Source organism: Mesoplodon mirus (assembly GCF_964341445.2).
Source record: "Mesoplodon mirus genome assembly, chromosome: 1".
Classification (NCBI taxonomy): domain Eukaryota; kingdom Metazoa; phylum Chordata; class Mammalia; order Artiodactyla; family Ziphiidae; genus Mesoplodon; species Mesoplodon mirus.
The window spans coordinates 217,635,929-217,655,127 of NC_138976.1; the positions used below are offsets into that span (position 1 = coordinate 217,635,929).

Here is a 19,199-nt window from a genome sequence, read left to right on the forward strand (position 1 = left end):
ATTTTAAAACTTTTTGTCTGAAAGGAAATGAAGAATAACCTTTAGGTTAAGCTGGTGAATTGAACACACTTCTAATTCCATTCCTTCCTGAAACCACACTAAAACTACAGTACAATTTTGGTTTTATCTAAGTGATATAAACTAAGGATTTTCACTTTAGTAATGCCAGACAGATAGTTTAAATCAATCCTGGCTCTTAAGACAACTAGAAAAGCTAGACAAAATATTTTAAAAAGTTGCTTCAAAGGCACTCAGAAAGCTAAGAATGTAATAAAGAATTACCAAGTAGAGATCTGGAAAAAGGCATAAATCCAGAGAGGTAAGACATTTGGTTAGGTATGGGACCAATTTCCTCCTAAAGGCATTCATGAATATCAAAAGAGGGGGCTGAGAGGTTGACCAGCCCTCTTGATAGAAGCTAAAAAAAGTTGGGGTTCAAAGATGAATTGAGTGCTGGTAAGCATCTGCTCATTGGTTTGGGACCCCCAAAGGTTGCATCTATGTAAGAGTAAGGGTGAACTGGAAATAGAATGCCCTGGAAGGGACTACAGCCTGTCTTCAAGTCATTTCAGTCTCTGAAATTTAAATAAGGTAGTCCCAAGCATCTGGCAGAAGCAAACCGCTTTAGACTAAGGTAGCATTACGTAGAACTTTAAACTACTGCAAACTGTCTTTCAAATATAATACATGGCTCACAACCAAAAATAACTAGGCATGTGAGGAGACATAATGAAATGAATGAGAACCAACAGAAAGAGCAAAAAATAAAAACAGACCCTCAGGTTCTCCAGACACTGGCTTTATCAGACCAAACTTTAAAATAACTATTCTAAAAAATAAAACAATGCTAACTGTTCAAGAACATAAAAGACTAGATTAAAAATTTTGGCAGAGGACTGTGAATTATAAAAAGGGATGAGCAGAGTTAATAAAGCACAAAAAGAAAATTCTAGGAATGAAAAATAAAAAACACAGCAGATGAATTAACAGTAGATTCAATAAAGCTAAACAAAGAATAAATGAACTAGAATATAGGTCAGAAGAAACAACCTAGAATAAATCACAAAGAGAAAAAATAAAATACCCCAAAAAGTATAAGTGACATGGAGTATACAGTGAATTGGTACCACCTGTGTGTTTGGAATCCTAGAGAAGAGAGAGAATGGGGTAGAACCAGTATTTGAAGAGATAATGGATTGAAATTTTTCTAAAACTGACAAGTTAAGCCACAGATTGAAGAAGTCCCCCAAACCAAAGCAGAATGAATACAAAGAAAACAATATCTAAGCACATCATAGTAAAAGTGCTTCAGGTGAAAGACAAAGAAAAAAATCTTAAAGCAGCCAGGAAAAAAAAAATCGATTACTTTCAAAAGAGAACAATTAAACTGACAGTAGATTCTCAATGGAAACAATGGAAGCAGGAAACCATGGAATGACATATTCAAAGCACTGAAAGATAATAATTGGTACATCTAGAATTCTATACCTAGCAGAAATACCCTTCAAAAATGGAGAAGAAATAAGCATTTTTCAGCTATTCCTCCCTTTAAAAAAGGTATGAAGAGAATTACCAGGAGACCCACACTAAATGAAATTCTAAAGAATATTATTCAAACAGAAGGAAAATACCAGATGGAAGCTTGGAGAGTCAGGAAGAAATAAAGAGTACAAATAGTAGAAAATATGTGGGTAAATCAAGTGAATTTAGACCTTATTAAACAATAATAATTTTTGTTGGATTTAAAAGACAATTAAAATATATGACAATAATAGTCGGCAGTGGGATAGAGTTAAAGTGTGTGAGGATGCTGTAGTATCTGGGGAGAGGAGAAAAGTACCTGTTAACATTATACTTTGATAAGTAAGAGATGTATGGTATAAGAGTAATTTTCAAGAAAGGAGGGCTTTTTAAAAAGTATGTACCCTTTGGGCTTCCCTGGTGGCGCAGTGGTTGAGAGTCCACCTGCCGAAGCAGGGGACAGGGGTTCATGCCCCGGTCCGGTAAGATCCCACATGCCGCGGAGTGGCTGGGCCCGTGAGCCGTGGCCACTGATCCTGCGCGTCCGGAGCCTGTGCTCCGCAATAGGAGAGGCCACAACAGTGGGAGGCCCGCGTACCACACACACACAAAAAAACAAAACTATGTACCCTTTAAGTTATAGAAAAAAATGGCATGATAAAAAAAAATAACCTAGAAGGCAAGAAAGGCGGGAAGGTACCTGTAACACTAGGACAAATAGAATAAATTATGTTGATAAATTTATCAGCAACTTCATTAAATGTAAATGAATAAAAGACAGATTGTCAGGTAAGATTTTTTAGAAAACATTTTATGATGGTTTATAAGAGACAGATCTAAAACATAAAGATACAGAAAATTTGAAAGTAAAAGGAGAATAAATGTATAGTCCAAATACTAACCAAAGAAAAGCTGTTGTAGATAGATTAATATTACATGAAATAAATGCTAAAACAAAAATAAGATGGGGAATTCCCTGGCGGCCCAGTAGTTAGGACTTCACGTTTTCACTGCTGAGGATGCGGGTTCAATCCCTGGTCGGGGAACTAAGATCTTGCGTGCCACATGGATCAGCCAAAAATTAAAATAAAATAAAATTAAATGAAGTGAAATGAATTATCCATGGGTCATATATCACAATGAAAATTTCAGAATATTTTGAACTGAATGAAAATAAAAAGCAGTACATATTAAAACTTGAGGGCAGGCAGTTCACCAGGCAGGCCTGGGTTTGGGGCTGGAACCAGAACCTCAGCAGATGTTCACTGGTTGACAGCAGAGGAGAGGAACCGAGTTATACTTGACCTTAAAGCAGCAGGATGGTCAGAATTAAGTGAGATGCCATCTACAAGGAGTTCTCTTTCAAATATTGTAGTCAGGCATCTGGCTTTATGTCTCAAGTTACCCTACAAGCAGAGAAGATGAATCATCACCCAGAATGCTTCAGTGTATACAGCAAGGTCCATATGCCCCTCACCTCACATGTCCGTGGGGGACTGACCACAAGGGATGTGAAATTAGCCAAGTTTGTTGAAAAACCAACTGTTTCTGTGTGATTTCTTCCAAATGTTTGGAAAATTTTATATACATCTTAGCTGCAATGTATTTTGAAGGCAATTTACATGAACAAATTAAGTTGTAAATTTAGTTCACCTTTATACCACATTTTGTAAAATCAGTGCTTAAATACAAAATGATATAAATTGGAAGAAAAAAATAGAACAACAAAACTTGAGGGATGCATCTAAAGCCATGCACAGAGGAAAATTTGTAGCCTTAAATGCATAAATTGGAAAAGAAGAAGGTGAAAAATCAACATCTATCTCAGGAAGTTAAAGGAAAAAAATGGATAGCACATTAAACCTAAAGAAAGGAGGTGGAATGAAATAAAAAGTTAAGAGTAGCATAAGAAAACAGAAAACAAAATATAATGTAGGGAATTCCCTGGTGGTCCAGTGGTTAGGACTCCACGCTTTCACAGCTGAGGGCCCAGGTTCGATCCCTGGTCAGGGAACTAAGATCCCACAAGCTGTGCGGTGCAGCCCCCCAAAATAAATAAATAAATAAAATATAGGATAGAGGAGCAGTAAAACCAGAATGTACTCTTTTTCAAGAGACTAATAAAATTGATAAATCCCTGGCAAGACTTATGAAGTAAAAAAGATAAGATAAAAATAACCAATGACAGAACTGAAAAAGGAGACATCACGACCAATCCTATAGATATTAAGAAAAATAACAAGAATAAATTTATACCAGTATAATTTAAAACTTAGATTAAATGGGTAGATTTCTGGAAGAATATAACTTACTCAAATAAAATGTTTGAAGATTTAACATTCAAAATTCATCCAGCACATTCTAATGTAAGATATTAATAATATTGGAAACTGGGTGAGGGGTACAAGGGAGTTCTCTATGCTATCTTAACGTTTCTATACATCTAAAACTATTCTAAAATAAAAAAATTTTATTTAAAAACTCAATCAGTCAATCAGTATAATTCACTACATTAAGAAAAAAATAGAGAAAAATCATTACCTCATCAGATGTAGAAACAGCATTGGATAAGATTCATGTTTCATTTACAGTAGATCTCTTAAACTAGGCTTAGAAAGGAATTCTTTAATCTGACAAACATATCTGTGAAAATCTATAGCGAACGTCATATGTGAAATATTGAAAGCTTTCCTTAGTGACTGGGAATAGACAAACATGCCAGCTATCCATACCTCTTTACAATATCATATTAGAAGTTATAGCCAGTACAATAATGCAAGAAAAAGAAATGCAAGGTATAAAGATTGGGAAGGAAGAAACAACGATCATCATTTATAGACAATAAGATTGTGTATAGAGGAAATTTAAAAGAGTCTATAGATTATTTATGTGAATCAATAAGCAGATGCAGCAGAGCTGCTGGATACAAAGTCAAAAAGCAAAAATCGGGCTTCCCTGGTGGCGCAGTGGTTGAGAGTCCACCTGCCGATGCAGGGGACATGGGTTCATGACCCGGTCCAGGAGGATCCCACATGCCGCGGAGCGGCTGGGCCCGTGAGCCATGGCGGCTGAGCCTGCACGTCCAGAGCCTGTGCTCCGCAATGGGAGAGACCACAACAGTGAGAGGCCCGCGTACTGCAAAAAAAAAAAAAAAAAAAAAAAGCAAAAGTCGTTCGTATTTCTGTTTACCAGCAACAAACAGAATGAAATTTTTAAAAAGATGCCATTGACAATGTCATTCCTAACAATAAATCTAACAGATGATGTGTGATACCTCTAAGCAACAAGCTGTAAAACATTATTAGAAAAATTAAAGGACATCTAAATAAGTAGAAAGAAATAACATGTTCATAGATTATTGGAAGACTTAATATTATAAAGATATGTTATTCCCAAATTGATCTACAGATTCAATACAAAGTCAAATATTAACAGACAATTTGACCCTAAAACTTATATGGAAATACTAAGGATAGTTTCTGAAATTCACATGGAAATACTTAAAGTCTTGAAGAAAAATAAGGTGAGAGAACTTGTTCTATAGGATATCAAGATTTATTACAAAGCTAAATTAACTAGAATTATTAGTGCAAGTACAGACAAGCAATGAAACAGAACAGGGAATCCAGAAATAGATCCACCTATATATGGACACTTGATTTACACCAGAGGTGGTACTGCAGAGTAATAGGAAAATGATGGTCTCGGTACGGTTTGGGGATATCTACTCGAGAAAAACATTAAACCTGACCCCTGTCATATTCCAAACAAAAGTAAATTCCAGATGGGTTAATACATTCAAATATGATAGGCAAAACAATAAAGCTTCTAGTATTTATAATACAGAATGTGTTCATGACCTTGAGATAGAAGAAAGTTTCTTGAACAGGACACAAAAAGCACTAATGATACAGGAGACTATTGGACTACATTAAAAAATTAGAACTTGTATTTATCAAAGGACTCTATTTAAAGAGTGTGGAGGGACTTCCCTGGCAGTCCAGTGGCTAAGACTCTATACTTCCACTGCAGGGGGCACAGGTTCGATCCCTGGTCAGGAAACTAAGGTCCCGCATGTGGCGGGGTGGAAAAAAATAAATTAAATTAAATTAAAATTTTAAAAAAGAGTGCGAAAAGACAGGCTACAGAGTGGGAGAGGATATTTGCTACACAACCAAAAAATGGCTCGTGCAGAATATATAAAGAACTACAGATCAGTGAGAAGAGACTTGAATGAGCACTTCACAAATGAGGATATCCAAATGGCCAGTAAAAATATGAAAAGTTATCCAGCCACGTTAGTCATCATGAAAATGCAAATTAAAACCACAATGGATGATTCTACACACCTACCAAATTGGCTAAAAGTGAAGATGAATAACATCAAGTGTTGGCCAGAATGTGTAGCAACAGGAATGCTCATATACTGAAGTGTAAATTGGTACATCCACTTTAGTAGATAATGCTAAACTGTTATCCAGAGTTGACCATATACATACCCTATAACTGAGCATTCTAATTATAGGAATGTACTTAAGAGAAATATGTGCAGCAAAGACAAATGCACTGGAATATTCACAGCAGCTGAATTCAACATAGCCAAAAATTGGAATCAGCCCAAATGACCACTGACAGAAGAAAGGATAAATAAGTTGTGGCGTATTCATATAGTTGAATTGTATACAATAATGACAGTGAACTACAGGAACAGGGAAAACATGGATGCGTCTTACAAACATAATGTTGAGCAAAAGAAGTCAGACACAAAAATACATTATTTGATTGTTCCAATTACATAAAATTTAAAAAAAATTAAACTTGTACTTGTGGATACATGCTTAAATGATAAAACTATAAAGAAGAGCAAGAAAGTGATTTCAATAGAAGTCAAGAGAATGATTTTCTTTGGGAAGAGGGAGACTCTAATTATTAGGAAGAGCCCAAGGTGGGGAATCTGGGAGTGCTGGCAGGGTTCTGTTTATTGTCCTGACTGGTTATATGGCCATTTGCTTTTAATAAATCATTGAGTTATACATTTGTTTTGTGTACTTTTCTGTATGTTTATCATACTTCACAATAAAAGAGATTTTTACAAATTTATAAGCCTACAAAAATGTGGAGATTTCTGTAGGGATTTTGGAAGCTGGAAAACAAATGAATTAGTATTACTGACTTGGCTGATTCAGGAAAGCTAAAGACCAGTTTAGTAATGGGGAATACCGAGTTCCAGTACAGAATCCTCAAAAAGCAAAGGAATTGGTAGCCTACACCAGTTGCTAGAATTGGGGACCTTGAGTTGAGGGGAGGAGGGAGATGGGGGCTGAGCTAAAATGAGTAGGTAAAAGCTGTTTGAAAGGCAGCTAAAGTCCTAGCTGCCTCTTCTCTGAGACTGCAGGCTAACCTCTAAAAAGCGTAAAGCAAAGAATTTCTGGACCAGGATACAACTGAGGGCATCGATACTTTGCCAAAAACAGGTAAATTAAGTGACCATATGCATTCTCAGTACTGATACAGAGAATTCCCTAACAAAGGCCCACCCTGGTCATTCTGTGTATGTAAAGCTCCAAGTCAGCAGCCCACCAGCAACTCTGAAAGCTTCCTAGACCCTCATTCTTAATGATGAGCAGGCACCAAGGATTATAGGACTCCTCAGGAAAGTCTCTAAGAGAGACAACAGCAAAAACAGCAAAAAGCAACTCAAATGAACTTGAGATTCCGAAGAAAATATAAAACTTAAAAATGGAAAAACTAAAAAAAAAAAAAAAAAAGGAAAAACTATAATATCTTTAGAAAGATATGAGAAGATATTGAATCCATTATATAAAAACATGATGCTCTTATTAAGAGATTTGTAAGCTGTTCATTCTGTCCTTTGTTTTTATTCATTGTTTTCAGCATTATTTGTTCCACAAATAGTATCTTTTTCTTTGTCTAATTTTATTTTCATGATCTATGGGGATATAGAATATGTTGGAAAATAATAGATGTGAACTGATGTAAAACTTTTAAGAAATAGAAACACTCCTGGCAAGAAATCTGTAATTTAATATTCTATAATGATACCAAGGATGTTTCTTCTGAGCTGATAAAGATAAAAGCCTGCTTCTCTCATTGCATTTTGCTTTGATTTTTTCTTTTCTCTCTTCCATGCAAACTTAAATTTCTCTTCCCATATTTCTATTTTCATCTCCTTGTTTCTTGGTGTCTCTTCTCCCTGAAGATCACTACATTTCAAGCTATCAGAAAGGTATCTGACCAAAATGTGCTATGAGCTTACTACTCGCTGTCTGTCCCACCACAATCTATTAATTAGACTTTTTTAGTTGTAGTTGAATAATTTCAGACAGGCCCTCCATCCTCCCTTTCTGTTTCAATGTATATGTTTTCTCTGAACCCTGCTGTATGATCCTGCAGGATATCTAGAGCTGGGGAGCGAGGAAGGAGAGGCCACATTTCTTAGTTTCTGACGTTTGAATGCGGTCACCTGATGCATGCCTGGACATTGGCTTCTCATGTGTGAGCTGTTTCCTAAATCTTGGATGAGAAAAGGCCATAAAGTCTTAATGTTAACTTTTTTGATGTTGCTTTATAAAATGCCTTACCCATCATCATAATTTATACTGCACAGTTGTCTATGGTAGGAAATAACTCACCAGTGTGTGAGTAAGTGAGGACTGTAAAATGAAAGCAGCTCTCACTAAGTTCAGGAGAGCTAGCTGTGTGTTGTGTTTACATGCAGAAGACAACTGCTCAAGTCATCACTTGCCATCTGGCAGGCTAAACCCTGCATCCTGAGGTGGCCCACAGCATTCTCAAAAGAGATCTTTGCTGTAGCATCTGTCTTTGTTTATATGTGTGTATTTCATTCTTCCCTGTGTTCTACATTTCAGAACCACAAATAAGTTCCTACCTCATAGATCCACTCAGTCTGTCTTTTTTGTGGCCCCTCCATTTTTTACATCATCTTTTTTTTTCTCTCTTCTGGGTTTTTTTTTTTTTTTTTTTCTCTTGCTCCTTACAACTTCCTGGGACTTTGGTTTGTTTAAACAAACTTAGGCCTTGATCTCTTTTTTAAAAACAATTTCTTTAACTTAGAAAGACGCTTCATCCTGCATTTTTAAAAACTAACCTGTTAACGTATTCCTTTAACTCACTTATTCTTTGTATTCTCTAAGGAGGCACTACAGTTCGAAAGGAGATCATCAAGAATAAAATCAGAGCCATTGGGAAGATGGCACGGGTCTTTTCAATTCTTCGGTAAGGATAACTCTGTCATTACACTGTGGGATAAAAGCATTTTGAGAGTAATTTAGAAGTTGATTTCAGAACAGTTTTTTTAGAATTGGAGTTTGGTATTAGAACTGTTGGTCTTTGGGTTGAGTACAGTTTGGATCAGACCTACATGTTAAAGTGCCTAGAAACGCCTGGCAAACATTTATTTGGTATGAGCTTAGATACAGTGCAGTGAGTGCAGTGATTTAGTGTGGATTCTGGAGCCAGATTGCCTGTGTTCAGATCCTGGCTCTACATCTCCTCAGCTGTGCGATCTTGTGCCTCATTTTCCTGGTCTGTAAAAGACTGATAATAGCACATCTGCCTTACAGGGTTCTTTGGAGGATTATACGGGGTAATATATGGAAAACATTAGAACAGCACCTGATTATTAAATGGCTTTAATTGAAAAGCAAGACCTGGCTAATTGTTGTTGATTGGAATATTTACAGAAAACATCCCTTTCTTTGGGTCAGGGAAGGGACAGGGAGAAGGAGAACCTATCCTCCATCTCTGCGCATCTTTTCTTAACTTCTTTCAAGTCTCTTTGTAGGTACTGAGCGGTAGACACCCTAGCATTAACCCTGGGCTTTGATCTTCCTTTGCAGGGAAGAGAGTGAGAGTGTGCTGACTCTGAAGGGCCTGACTCCTACAGGTACCCTCCCTTTGGGTGTACTCTCAGGAGGAAAGCAGACTATTGAGACAGGTGAGTATGAGAAATGCTCCTTTCATGGACTGTGTGCTCCTGTTACCTAGCAGTCAATGTCAAATTGAAACGTAGGGCTTCTTTCAATAAATGGTACTAAAGCAATTGGATATCTATCTCTGGGGGAAAATGGATCTCCATACACAAAAACTGAATCAAAATGAATTATAACTTAAATGTAAAATCTAAGACAGTAAAACTCCCGGAATAAAGTATGGAAACTAGGCATTGGGGTAGATAAAGAGTCCTTAAATATGACACACAAAATACTAACCATAAAAGAAAAATTGAATAAATGGCTTTCATGAAAATTAAGAATGTGTATTCACAGAAATTCATGATTAAGAAAGGAAAAAGACAAACCATAAACGGGGAGAAGATTTTTGCAGTACATATGTCTGACAAAGGACTTACATTCAGAGTCTATAAAAAACTACAACTCAGGGACTTCCTGGTGGTCCAGTGGTTAAGACTTCACGCTTCCGTCACAAGGAGCATGGGTTTGATCCTTGGTCGGGGAACTAAGATCCCTCATGCCACACCCCGTGGCAAAAAAAAAAGTACAACTCAATAAGAAAAACACAAAACAACCCAATTTTTTTAATGGTCAAAAGATTTTAACAGACACTTCACAAAAGAGGGTATTAAAATGGCCAAAAAGCATATGAAAAGGTGCTTAAAATAGTTACTCATCTGGGAAATGGATATAAAACCCCAGTGAGATACCACTATGTGTGACAATACCAAGTGCTGATGAGTTTGTGGAGAACTAAAACTAGATACATTGCTGGTAGGTTTGTAAATTGGTTCAACCACTTTGGAAAACTGGTGGGCAATAAAGCAAAACATATGTCTACCCTACAACCCAGCAAATCTATGCCTGTTTTTTTGTTTGTTTGTTTATTTTATTTTATTTTTGGCTGCGTTGGGTCTTCGTTGCTGCGCGCGGGCTTTCTCTAGTTGCGGCGAGCAGGGGCTACTCTTCCTTGCGGTGCACGGGCTTCTCACTGCAGTGGCTTCTCTTGTTGGGGAGCATGGGCTCTAGGCACGCGGGCTCAGTAGTTGTGGCTCACAGGCCCAGTTGCTCCGTGGCATGTGGGATCTTCCCGGACCAGGGCTCGAGCCCATGTCCCCTGCATTGGCAGACAGATTCTTAACCACTGCGCCACCAGGGAAGCCCCCATGCCTGGTTTCTATCGAAGAGAAATTAGTGCATATGTCCACCGAAGGATGTGCATAAGAATGCTCACCTTAGCTTTACTCATAATAGTCCAAAATGGGAAACAACCAAATGTCCATCAATAGTAGAATAGATAGATAAATTGTGTTATATTTATACAATGGAATTTACTCAGCAATAAAAAATAACATTATGAATACATGCAAAAACATAGTTGAATCTCACAGACATCATGGTAAACTAAAAAAGCTGCACCGAGGGCTTCCCTGGTGGCGCAGTGGTTGAGAGTCTGCCTGCCAATGCAGGGGACACGGGTTCATGCCCCGGTCCGGGAAGATCCCACATGCCATGGAGCGGCTGGGCCCGTGAGCCATGGCCGCTGAGCCTGCACGTCCAGAGCCTGTGCTCCGCAACGGGAGAGGCCACAACAGTGAGAGGCCTGCGTACCGCAAAAAGAAAAAAAAAAGCTACACCAAAAAGAGCACAGACTGTCTGATTTATATGATGTGCAAGAACAGGCAAACTAACATTTCTGGGTGGGATCAAAGTGAGGTGGCGGGGAAGCAACCGCAGCGTATATGGGCCTCACGGTGCCTCTCGTCATGATGAGCGTGTTCTGGGGCTTCGTCAGCTTCTTGGAGCCCTGGTTCATCCCTGAGGGTCCCAACTGGGAGTTATCATCACCTTGTTGGGGACCTGTTCAGTTTGCTGTTATCTCTAGTCATGAAGAAATGTTAAATCACCTCCATACCTAGACCACCTTCCTTGATTTGCCTATTTTGGCCATCAGCTGCCTTAAACATTCACAGCATATTTGAACATCTTATTCTACAATGCAGTATTTTTTTTCCCGTCACCTTTTTTACACTTTGATGAATTATGTACCTACTTAAACTGTGCAGGCTCCATAAAATGTCTATGCACTCCTCTGAGATAGAAAATGCTGTTCTTCTGAGAAATATATGACTCTCTCTTTGGAACCTGTGGATTTGAAGGTGGCTCCTGCCTGCTCACTACATGGGAATCATCAAAGTGTTTAAGAACTGTTACAAGACAGGAAGACTCCAGTGGGGCGGTCAATAGGAGAACATGTTCAGAGGGAAGATCTATCCCACCAGAATTATGCCAAAGTATATTTTTAGGATGAATTTATTTCTGCTATCTTTTGGAATAAATTATTTTTCTGTTTTCAAAAAAAAAAAAAAAAGAACTGGGACTTCCCTGGTGGCACAGTGGTTAAAAATCCGCCTGTCAATGCAGGGGACATGGTTTCGAGCCCTGGTCTAGGAAGGTCACCCATGCCATGGAGCAGCTAAGCCCACGAGCCACAGCTGCTGAGCCCGCATGCTGCAACTACTGAAGCCCGCGCGCCTAGAGCCCATGCTCCTCAACAAGAGAATCCACCGCAATGAGAAGCTTGCGCACTGCAACGAAGAGTAGCCCCCACTCACTGCAACTAGAGAAAGCCTGCGCACAGCAGCGAAGACCCAGCTCAGCCAAAAATAAATAAATAAATATTTTTTTTTTAAAAAAAGAGCTTCACCGTGTCCCAGGCACTGAAGTGAAACACTCGATAGGTATTTGTGCTTTCTGTTCTCAGAAACACAAGCAACAACAACAAAAAAGGAACTGGCAAGCTCATCAATGGTAAAAGAAGTCAGAATGGCACGTCCTCTGGTGGGAGCATATGGACCCAGAAGGAGCACAGGGGACTTCTGGAGTAGTGGGAATGTTCTATATCACTATCTAGGTGGTAGTTACACAAGTGCATGCATATATAAAAATGTATTAAGCAGTACACTTCAGATTTATGCACATCATATGCCTCACTTGTGTGTTTTATACCTTAATTTTGGGGGGTTAGAGTTTCTCAGTCAGAAAGGGAGTTTGCCTCTTTGCCTGCAAACCATATCCTACAACAGTGCCTCAGTCACCTCTTCAACCAGAGTGTCAGTTCTGAAAATTACGTGGGCATTGACTTTAAGGAGAGGGCTTTATGGAACCCAGGAATGATAAGGTTGATATTTGTCAGAATAAACAGATCTGGTCAAGCAAGGGGAAGAAACGTGAGATCAAATCATTGGATGACTAATTCTAGGCAAGAAAACTGGAGTTGAAGCATTAACAACTTAAAGCAGAGTTTCACTGCTTTTTTTGCCCCCCTTGTTTTTTGAATTGCTTCTACTTAAGTTTTTCTTTTCCTTCTCACCCTGCCTCTTATAAGAATTCTTTGCATTTTGTGAACATTCCAGGGCTATTGATTAATAGGAACAGCCCCCTTTCCCCCTCTTCTTTTTATAGGATTGATTTCCTCCTCTTTCAAATTGAATACTGAAATATTAGAATTGTTATTTATAAGGAAGAGTGAACATTTTCTCCTTGGAAGTATAAAATTAATTTTCTTAACTTCTGTAGTTTCATAGGAAGGATCAGTAGACTTTCAGATTGAATTTTTCCTCTCAGATGTGCAGTTTCTTGTAAGCAAAATACTTTTCTGTCATTGCTCTGCTTATTAGTCATGTGAAATATTCTGAGAGCAGCTCTGACAAAGCATTTTAGAGTTAATGGGTAGTAATATGGGTAAAGAAAAAAAGGAACATCCTATACGTTCTTTCTTGAAAAGTTTTGGAAATTTGCTGATCCACAGAGTTGTTGTTTTAATCTGAATGAAATTTTTCTAGACCTTGATTTGAAAGAGTAAATCTGCAAATCTGGGATAAGTAGCAAAGAGAATTTTATGGATGTGTTATTTGGAGATTTGTTGTTTATAATCCTTGGTCAATCTTTTGCTCTTAGTCCCAAATATATGCAGTTTCTCTTCATTACTGATTTGAATATGAGTGTTTTAATCAATATAGGATTGTTTATTGATACTCCAAAATTGATAGAAATCTCAGGAATGTGTAAGAACAAAACTAAAGTTGCAGCCAACCTTTTAGAGCTTCTTATTCTCTCTTATTGATTGACAAGAACTGAGTTTATTTGTCATTTTCCCATCAGAGTCTCAGTTCCACAGGTTCACTGGCAAACTGGAGCATTAGCTGAAAAAGATCTTTTATTGTTCATGTAACTTTACTTGGAGAGCCTTCAACCAACAATATCCCATCCTATATGGCCTTATAGCCTACATTCATTTATACCCCACCTTGTTCCACAGGGGATTTGAGTAAGTTACAGTATACATCCAACACAGTGAAGGGAAATAAATATGCTTGGAAATTGGAGCACAAAGGAAAACAAACCAGTGAAAGCCAATAGTCAGTCACAAATTTGACTCCAAGCTTCCTAGTAGCCAAAGTAAAGAGGGAAGACCATAAGATAAAAAACAGGTCAGTTATAAATTGGACTCCATCAAAAGTTTTAAAGTTTTGTGCTGAAAATGGAACCATCAAGAAAGTGAAGGGCTTCCCTGGTGGCGCAGTGGTTGAGAGTCTGCCTGCCGATGCAGGGGACACGGGTTCGTGCCCCGGTCCGGGAATATCCCACGTGCCGCGGAACGGCTGGGCCCGTGAGCCATGGCTGCTGGGCCTGCGCGTCCGGAGCCTGTGCTCCTCAACGGAAGAGGCCACAACAGTGAGAGACCCGTGTACTGCCAAAAAAAAAAAAGAAAATGAAAACACAACCCACAGCATGGTTGAAAATATTTACAAAGCATACATCTGATAAGAGACTAGTATCTAGAAACTGTAAAGAATTCTTGTAACTGAATAATAAAAAGACAAATAACCCAATTAAAATGGGTAAAAAATTGAATAGATGTTTTTCCAAAGAAGACATACAAATGGCCAATAAGCATGTGAAAAGATGTTCCACATCATTAGACATTAACCACAATGGGATACCACTTTAAGCCCACTGGATAGTTGTAATCAAAAAGGCAGAAACAAGTGTTCGTGAGAATGGAGAGAAAGTAGGACCCTCATACACTGCTGGTGGGGATTTAAAATGGAGCAGCACATTGGAAACCAATCTGGCAGTTTCTTAGATGATTAAACATACCGTTAATCATATGACCCAGCAGTTACACTCCTAGTTACATACCCAGAGAAATGAAAACATAGCCACACAAAAACTTGTACACAAATGTTCATAGTAACAGGCTCTGTAATAGCCAGTAAGTGGAGACAACACAAATGTCTATCACCTGATGAATGGATAAACAAAATGTGGTATATTCATACAATGGAATACTATTCAGTCATAAAAAGGAATTATGTACTGATACAATCCTCAACATGAATAAACCTTGAAAACATTATGCTAAGTGAAAGAAGCTAGTCACTAAAACCACATATTATATGATTCCACTCATGCGAAATGTCCAGAACAGGCAAATCTGTAGAGACAGAAAGTACTTTAGGGGTTGACTGTAAAGTTAGGGGAAGGGATGAGGGAGGGAAATGGGGTTTTAGGGGGTGATGAAAATGTTCTAACCATAGATTGTGGTAATGGCTACACAACTCTTAAAATCATTGAATTATCACTTTGAACAAGTGAATTTTATGGTTATGTGAATTATATTTCAGTAAAGAAATCTCATTCAGTAAAGAAAAGTATATTTCAGTAAAGGAAAAGAAAAAACAGTTTCTCAGTTTTATATGACTGTTTCTTGTAAAGAATATCCTTCAGTGCAGGCTATCTTAATACCCAATGCAAAAAGCAATTCTAGGAGGACCCAAAACAATGTGTTACTAGTACACATTTTGCCACAGACACAGCTTTTAAATTCTAATTAAACCGACACTGTGTATACAGTTTCAGGTAAAGCTTTGTTCTCCCACTTCTTAACAGTTGCTTTAGCGATGTACTGTTTGAAGGCACTATCGTTTTCTTGTGAAAGTTTGTTCTATGTGAGGAGATTTGAGAGGGTGTGACATTGCTTTAACACATGCCAACACATGGTTGACAAATGTAAGCAGTTGATAAGTTGATTCCAAGTTTCCATTTTCCCCATTGCCTTCGGAAGTTAATTTTCAGTTCTTCCAGTTTCTCCTCTCTGATTGATATAAAAAGCCTCAGGAACAGCAAACTGTTACTGTTCATTATCCTTCCCTGCCTTCTTTTAAAAAATTAGGATTGCAGGAACTAACAGGGTTCTCCTAATAAGATCTTTCTTGCTACAACTGGTAACCTTTTCATATATTAGCGCTTTTACTGTCTTAAAATGAAGATGCAAGAAAGTTTACCTGTTGATACTAATTTTTAAATAGCTTCCTTTTCCAAAAGTGAAGAAGAGGGCCTTCTTAGTAATTGGCCTGCTCTCTTGCACAGCGAATGGAAGCCACGTGGGTTGGAAATGTCAGCCTCTGCTGTGTCTCTCCTTCCAGATGGTACATAAATTTGTATTCAGAATTGAATAGATGTATGCCTTTGCCAGCTTAGTACTCCACCCCCGGAAAAGAGATAACCCCTCACTTATAACCCATTTTTCTCTCCTTCCAAATGCCAGTCTGTTATTCAACGGCCACTCTCTTTCATTAAGGACAGTTGGACCCCACACAAGTTGCTTGAAATCATTAAGAAATAGTTTTAAATAACTTCCCCCCCACCCCACCCCCCGTACGCAGACCTCTCACTGCTGTGGCCTCTCCCGTTGCGGAGCACAGGCTCCGGACGCGCAGGCTCAGCGGCCATGGCTCACGGGCCCAGCCGCTCCGCGGCATGTGGGATCCTCCCGGACCGGGGCACGAACCCGTGTCCCCTGCATCGGCAGGCGGACTCTCAACCACTGCGCCACCAGGGAAGCCCTAAATAACTTTTTTTAATAGAACACAGCAGCTACAGATCTAATATCATCTGAACTATCACAAACTAAAGAACAGTTGTAATATTAAATGATTTGACTGGACATATTTTGATATGTGAATGTTAAGACATAGATTAGCAGCTGGCTATCTAAAATGAGGAAAACGTCGTAACTCTTGTTTCTTCCAGTCAGCTTGATTGACCCCATTGTCTTAGCTGTGGATGACATTAGCTAAAAGGTTCTCGTGCCGCTCACAATGTGAACAATCTTAGAAACTCTCCCCGCCTCATGTTTCCCCCCAATTTAGTTTTTCGCAGTAATGCTGTCGCTTCTCTAACTAGTCGACTTTGGTTAGGGACGGGAGTAGGCTTAAAGGTGGGGCGCTGGGATGTCTGTGCTGGCAGCAATGCTCTTGGTTTACTCACTCTTTTTCTGCCTTCATTTTTGCATGCCACTGCTCCTGCCTCTTACAGCCACAGTAGAAGCAGTAGAGGCCCGGGAAGGTATGGCCGTATTCCTGTGATAGATGTGATCATGTGTCTGTCTACTAGTTTTAAAAGCTTTGTCAACATTCGAAATCTTTTATTATTGCATCACCAGAACTGTAACAGTGAGGAAAGGGAGAGATATCTCTAGGCATGCTCACAAAGTATTTCCTTTGTGTCCTGTATTTGCAGTAATTTAAATGACCTTCTCCACAGCTGAAGTCCTTTCTGGGCTCTCTCAGTTTTAATGCAATGACTGAAGCTTAAGCAGCTGGTCATGGGGGTTCAAATGGTGTAATCTCATAGCCCTTCCATATCCAAGAGGCATCCACTTGATTATCAGAAATTCAAACCGTCAGCCTCTTTATCTAATGATTTCAAAGGACATCAAAAGTGGAGGCAAAAGTAGATAGGAGTTAGTTGGATTTGTTTCTGAGGTTGCCCTAAGTCAGTCAAGCTAAATTATCTTTGTTTCTATGAAAACAAATTTTAAGTAACAAATTATCTATGAATTCTGAGGATGAAAACCATTGGAATCGATAAACTTGTGTTATAAATTTAATTGTTCTGTTAGATAAGATGGTTCACAACGGGAATGCCTTTCCTTGGTGATACAAAAGTTCAGTCAGAAAGAAAATATCTAGGAACTATTGTTTAGATGGCTTTTAACTTACAGTCAGCTCCTGGTTGTGCAAGATAAAAGGCTCTCCTTCTAAACTTTTGTGTGTGGTCTACGTGATGTTTGTGTTAGAGCAGCTACTCTGCTTAACTTGTTCTGTTATTCTAGTGTTGCCTTTTTTTCTCTCTCACTGAGCACGTTTCTGGCCCATAAGAGACTCTTTCAAATGTATTGGGGCTTTTTGTCAGGTCTACTTCTGCTGTGATTAATTAAGCTATGAAAATGACTTTCAGTTTCCGTGGCCCTTTGGGCCTTAAGGAAGCAGTAGCTTCAGACCAGGCTAATTGAAATCAAATATTGCTCAATCCCTTCACCAGACATGTGCTCCACAGCCACCCTTCTGTATTTTTCTCAAGGAGGTTGCTGTATGCTAAGAAACTTAAAGCTGGTCGCTTTACTGTCTAATTGAGCTCCTCCCTTTCCTGTTTTTCTGTAGCCATCAGAGGGTTTTCACTTCAGCACAGGATCCGGAGTTTTGAAGAAGCCCGAGGTCTGGACCGAATTAATGAGCGGATGCCACCCCGCAAAGATAGCCAGTACTTTGATGGGCCGGTGAAATTGGCCCAACCAAACGCTGCGCACAGGAGTGACAAGGGGAGAAGAGCCAGTAATGACTCAGAGCCCTGCTGTGGCACAGGTGGATCCAAGACTTAACAATCAATTTTATTTATTTATTATTGGAAAACAAAACAAAAACAACTGAAACAACTTAAACCTGGAGGTGCATTCATAATACACTCTGCATTTACTCTGTAAGAAAGGTGACCATTTTATAAATTCTTTTAATTTATGTTTAATATATACATAAAAAGTGAATGTGTTTTGTTTTTCCTTTTTTTTCCCCCGTAATTTTTAGGAACTGATCTGATTGTCTGATACATAGTGAAGTCTTGTGCTATAAAGGGGACCTTCCCCTAATAAAAGGGCCTTGGAAACCTCTACCCTGGGTTTCTGACTTGAACTAGCCAGCCTTTTCTCTTGTTTTTGGAGGGTAATATCTTTCATTTCAGAATAATCATTTTTCAAACACAAAAGGGTTTTTTCTTTTCTTTCTTTTTTTTTTTTTTTCCTTTCTACAGGGTACCATTGAAGAAGATCTCTTAGATTTCAGTGGCTAAAACTTCTCTTCTTATGGAAAACTTGATTATAGTAGAACTCCTAAGTGAATAACCCAAACCCAGTGATTTTAAGGGTCAAGGGAAATGTTTTCCATAAAAACTTACTTTCTTCTGAACTCTCAATTACTCAATGTATTCTAGTATGGCGAAATAAAAAATAATGAGGGATTTTCGTAGAATTACTTAAAATTTGTTCATCTAACCGTGGGCGTGATTGATTGGTTTAAACTTCCCTTAGAACTTTGGAGGTTTCTTAACTGTTGCCAGATCCTTTTGCTTTTGTTTTTGAACACTAGGTGATTTACCCCATCTGCAAAGGAAGCGACATTTCTAAATATTCTATAAATGCCCTCTGTAGAACCTTCGATGGTAACAAGTGTTTATGCCCTTCTGTGTTACTGCATCAGCTCTCACATCTATCCTCCCCGTCGTCCGTCTGTTTTTCTGTGTCAGCATTTTTGAAACCAACTGGGATAATGGAAACTGACTAGG

The 19,199-nt window shown here is 38.6% G+C and overlaps 1 protein-coding gene across 2 annotated transcripts in view; it reads left to right on the forward strand.

Moving 5' to 3' along the window:
* The window catches only part of PPP3CC (protein phosphatase 3 catalytic subunit gamma), an 88,526-nt gene extending 69,651 nt beyond the window's left edge, over positions 1–18,875 (forward strand). The window contains exons 11-14 of one of the 2 annotated variants that reach the window (XM_082615836.1): positions 8,697–8,778; positions 9,402–9,499; positions 16,899–16,928; positions 18,026–18,875. In XM_082615836.1, coding sequence (XP_082471962.1) covers positions 8,697–8,778; positions 9,402–9,499; positions 16,899–16,928; positions 18,026–18,243 — 428 coding nt within the window. In that variant the 3' untranslated portion in view covers positions 18,244–18,875. The remainder of the gene's footprint in view (positions 1–8,696; positions 8,779–9,401; positions 9,500–16,898; positions 16,929–18,025) is intronic. The other variant, XM_082615837.1, reaches the window with a different exon arrangement.
* The last annotated feature ends 324 nt before the right edge of the window (positions 18,876–19,199 follow it).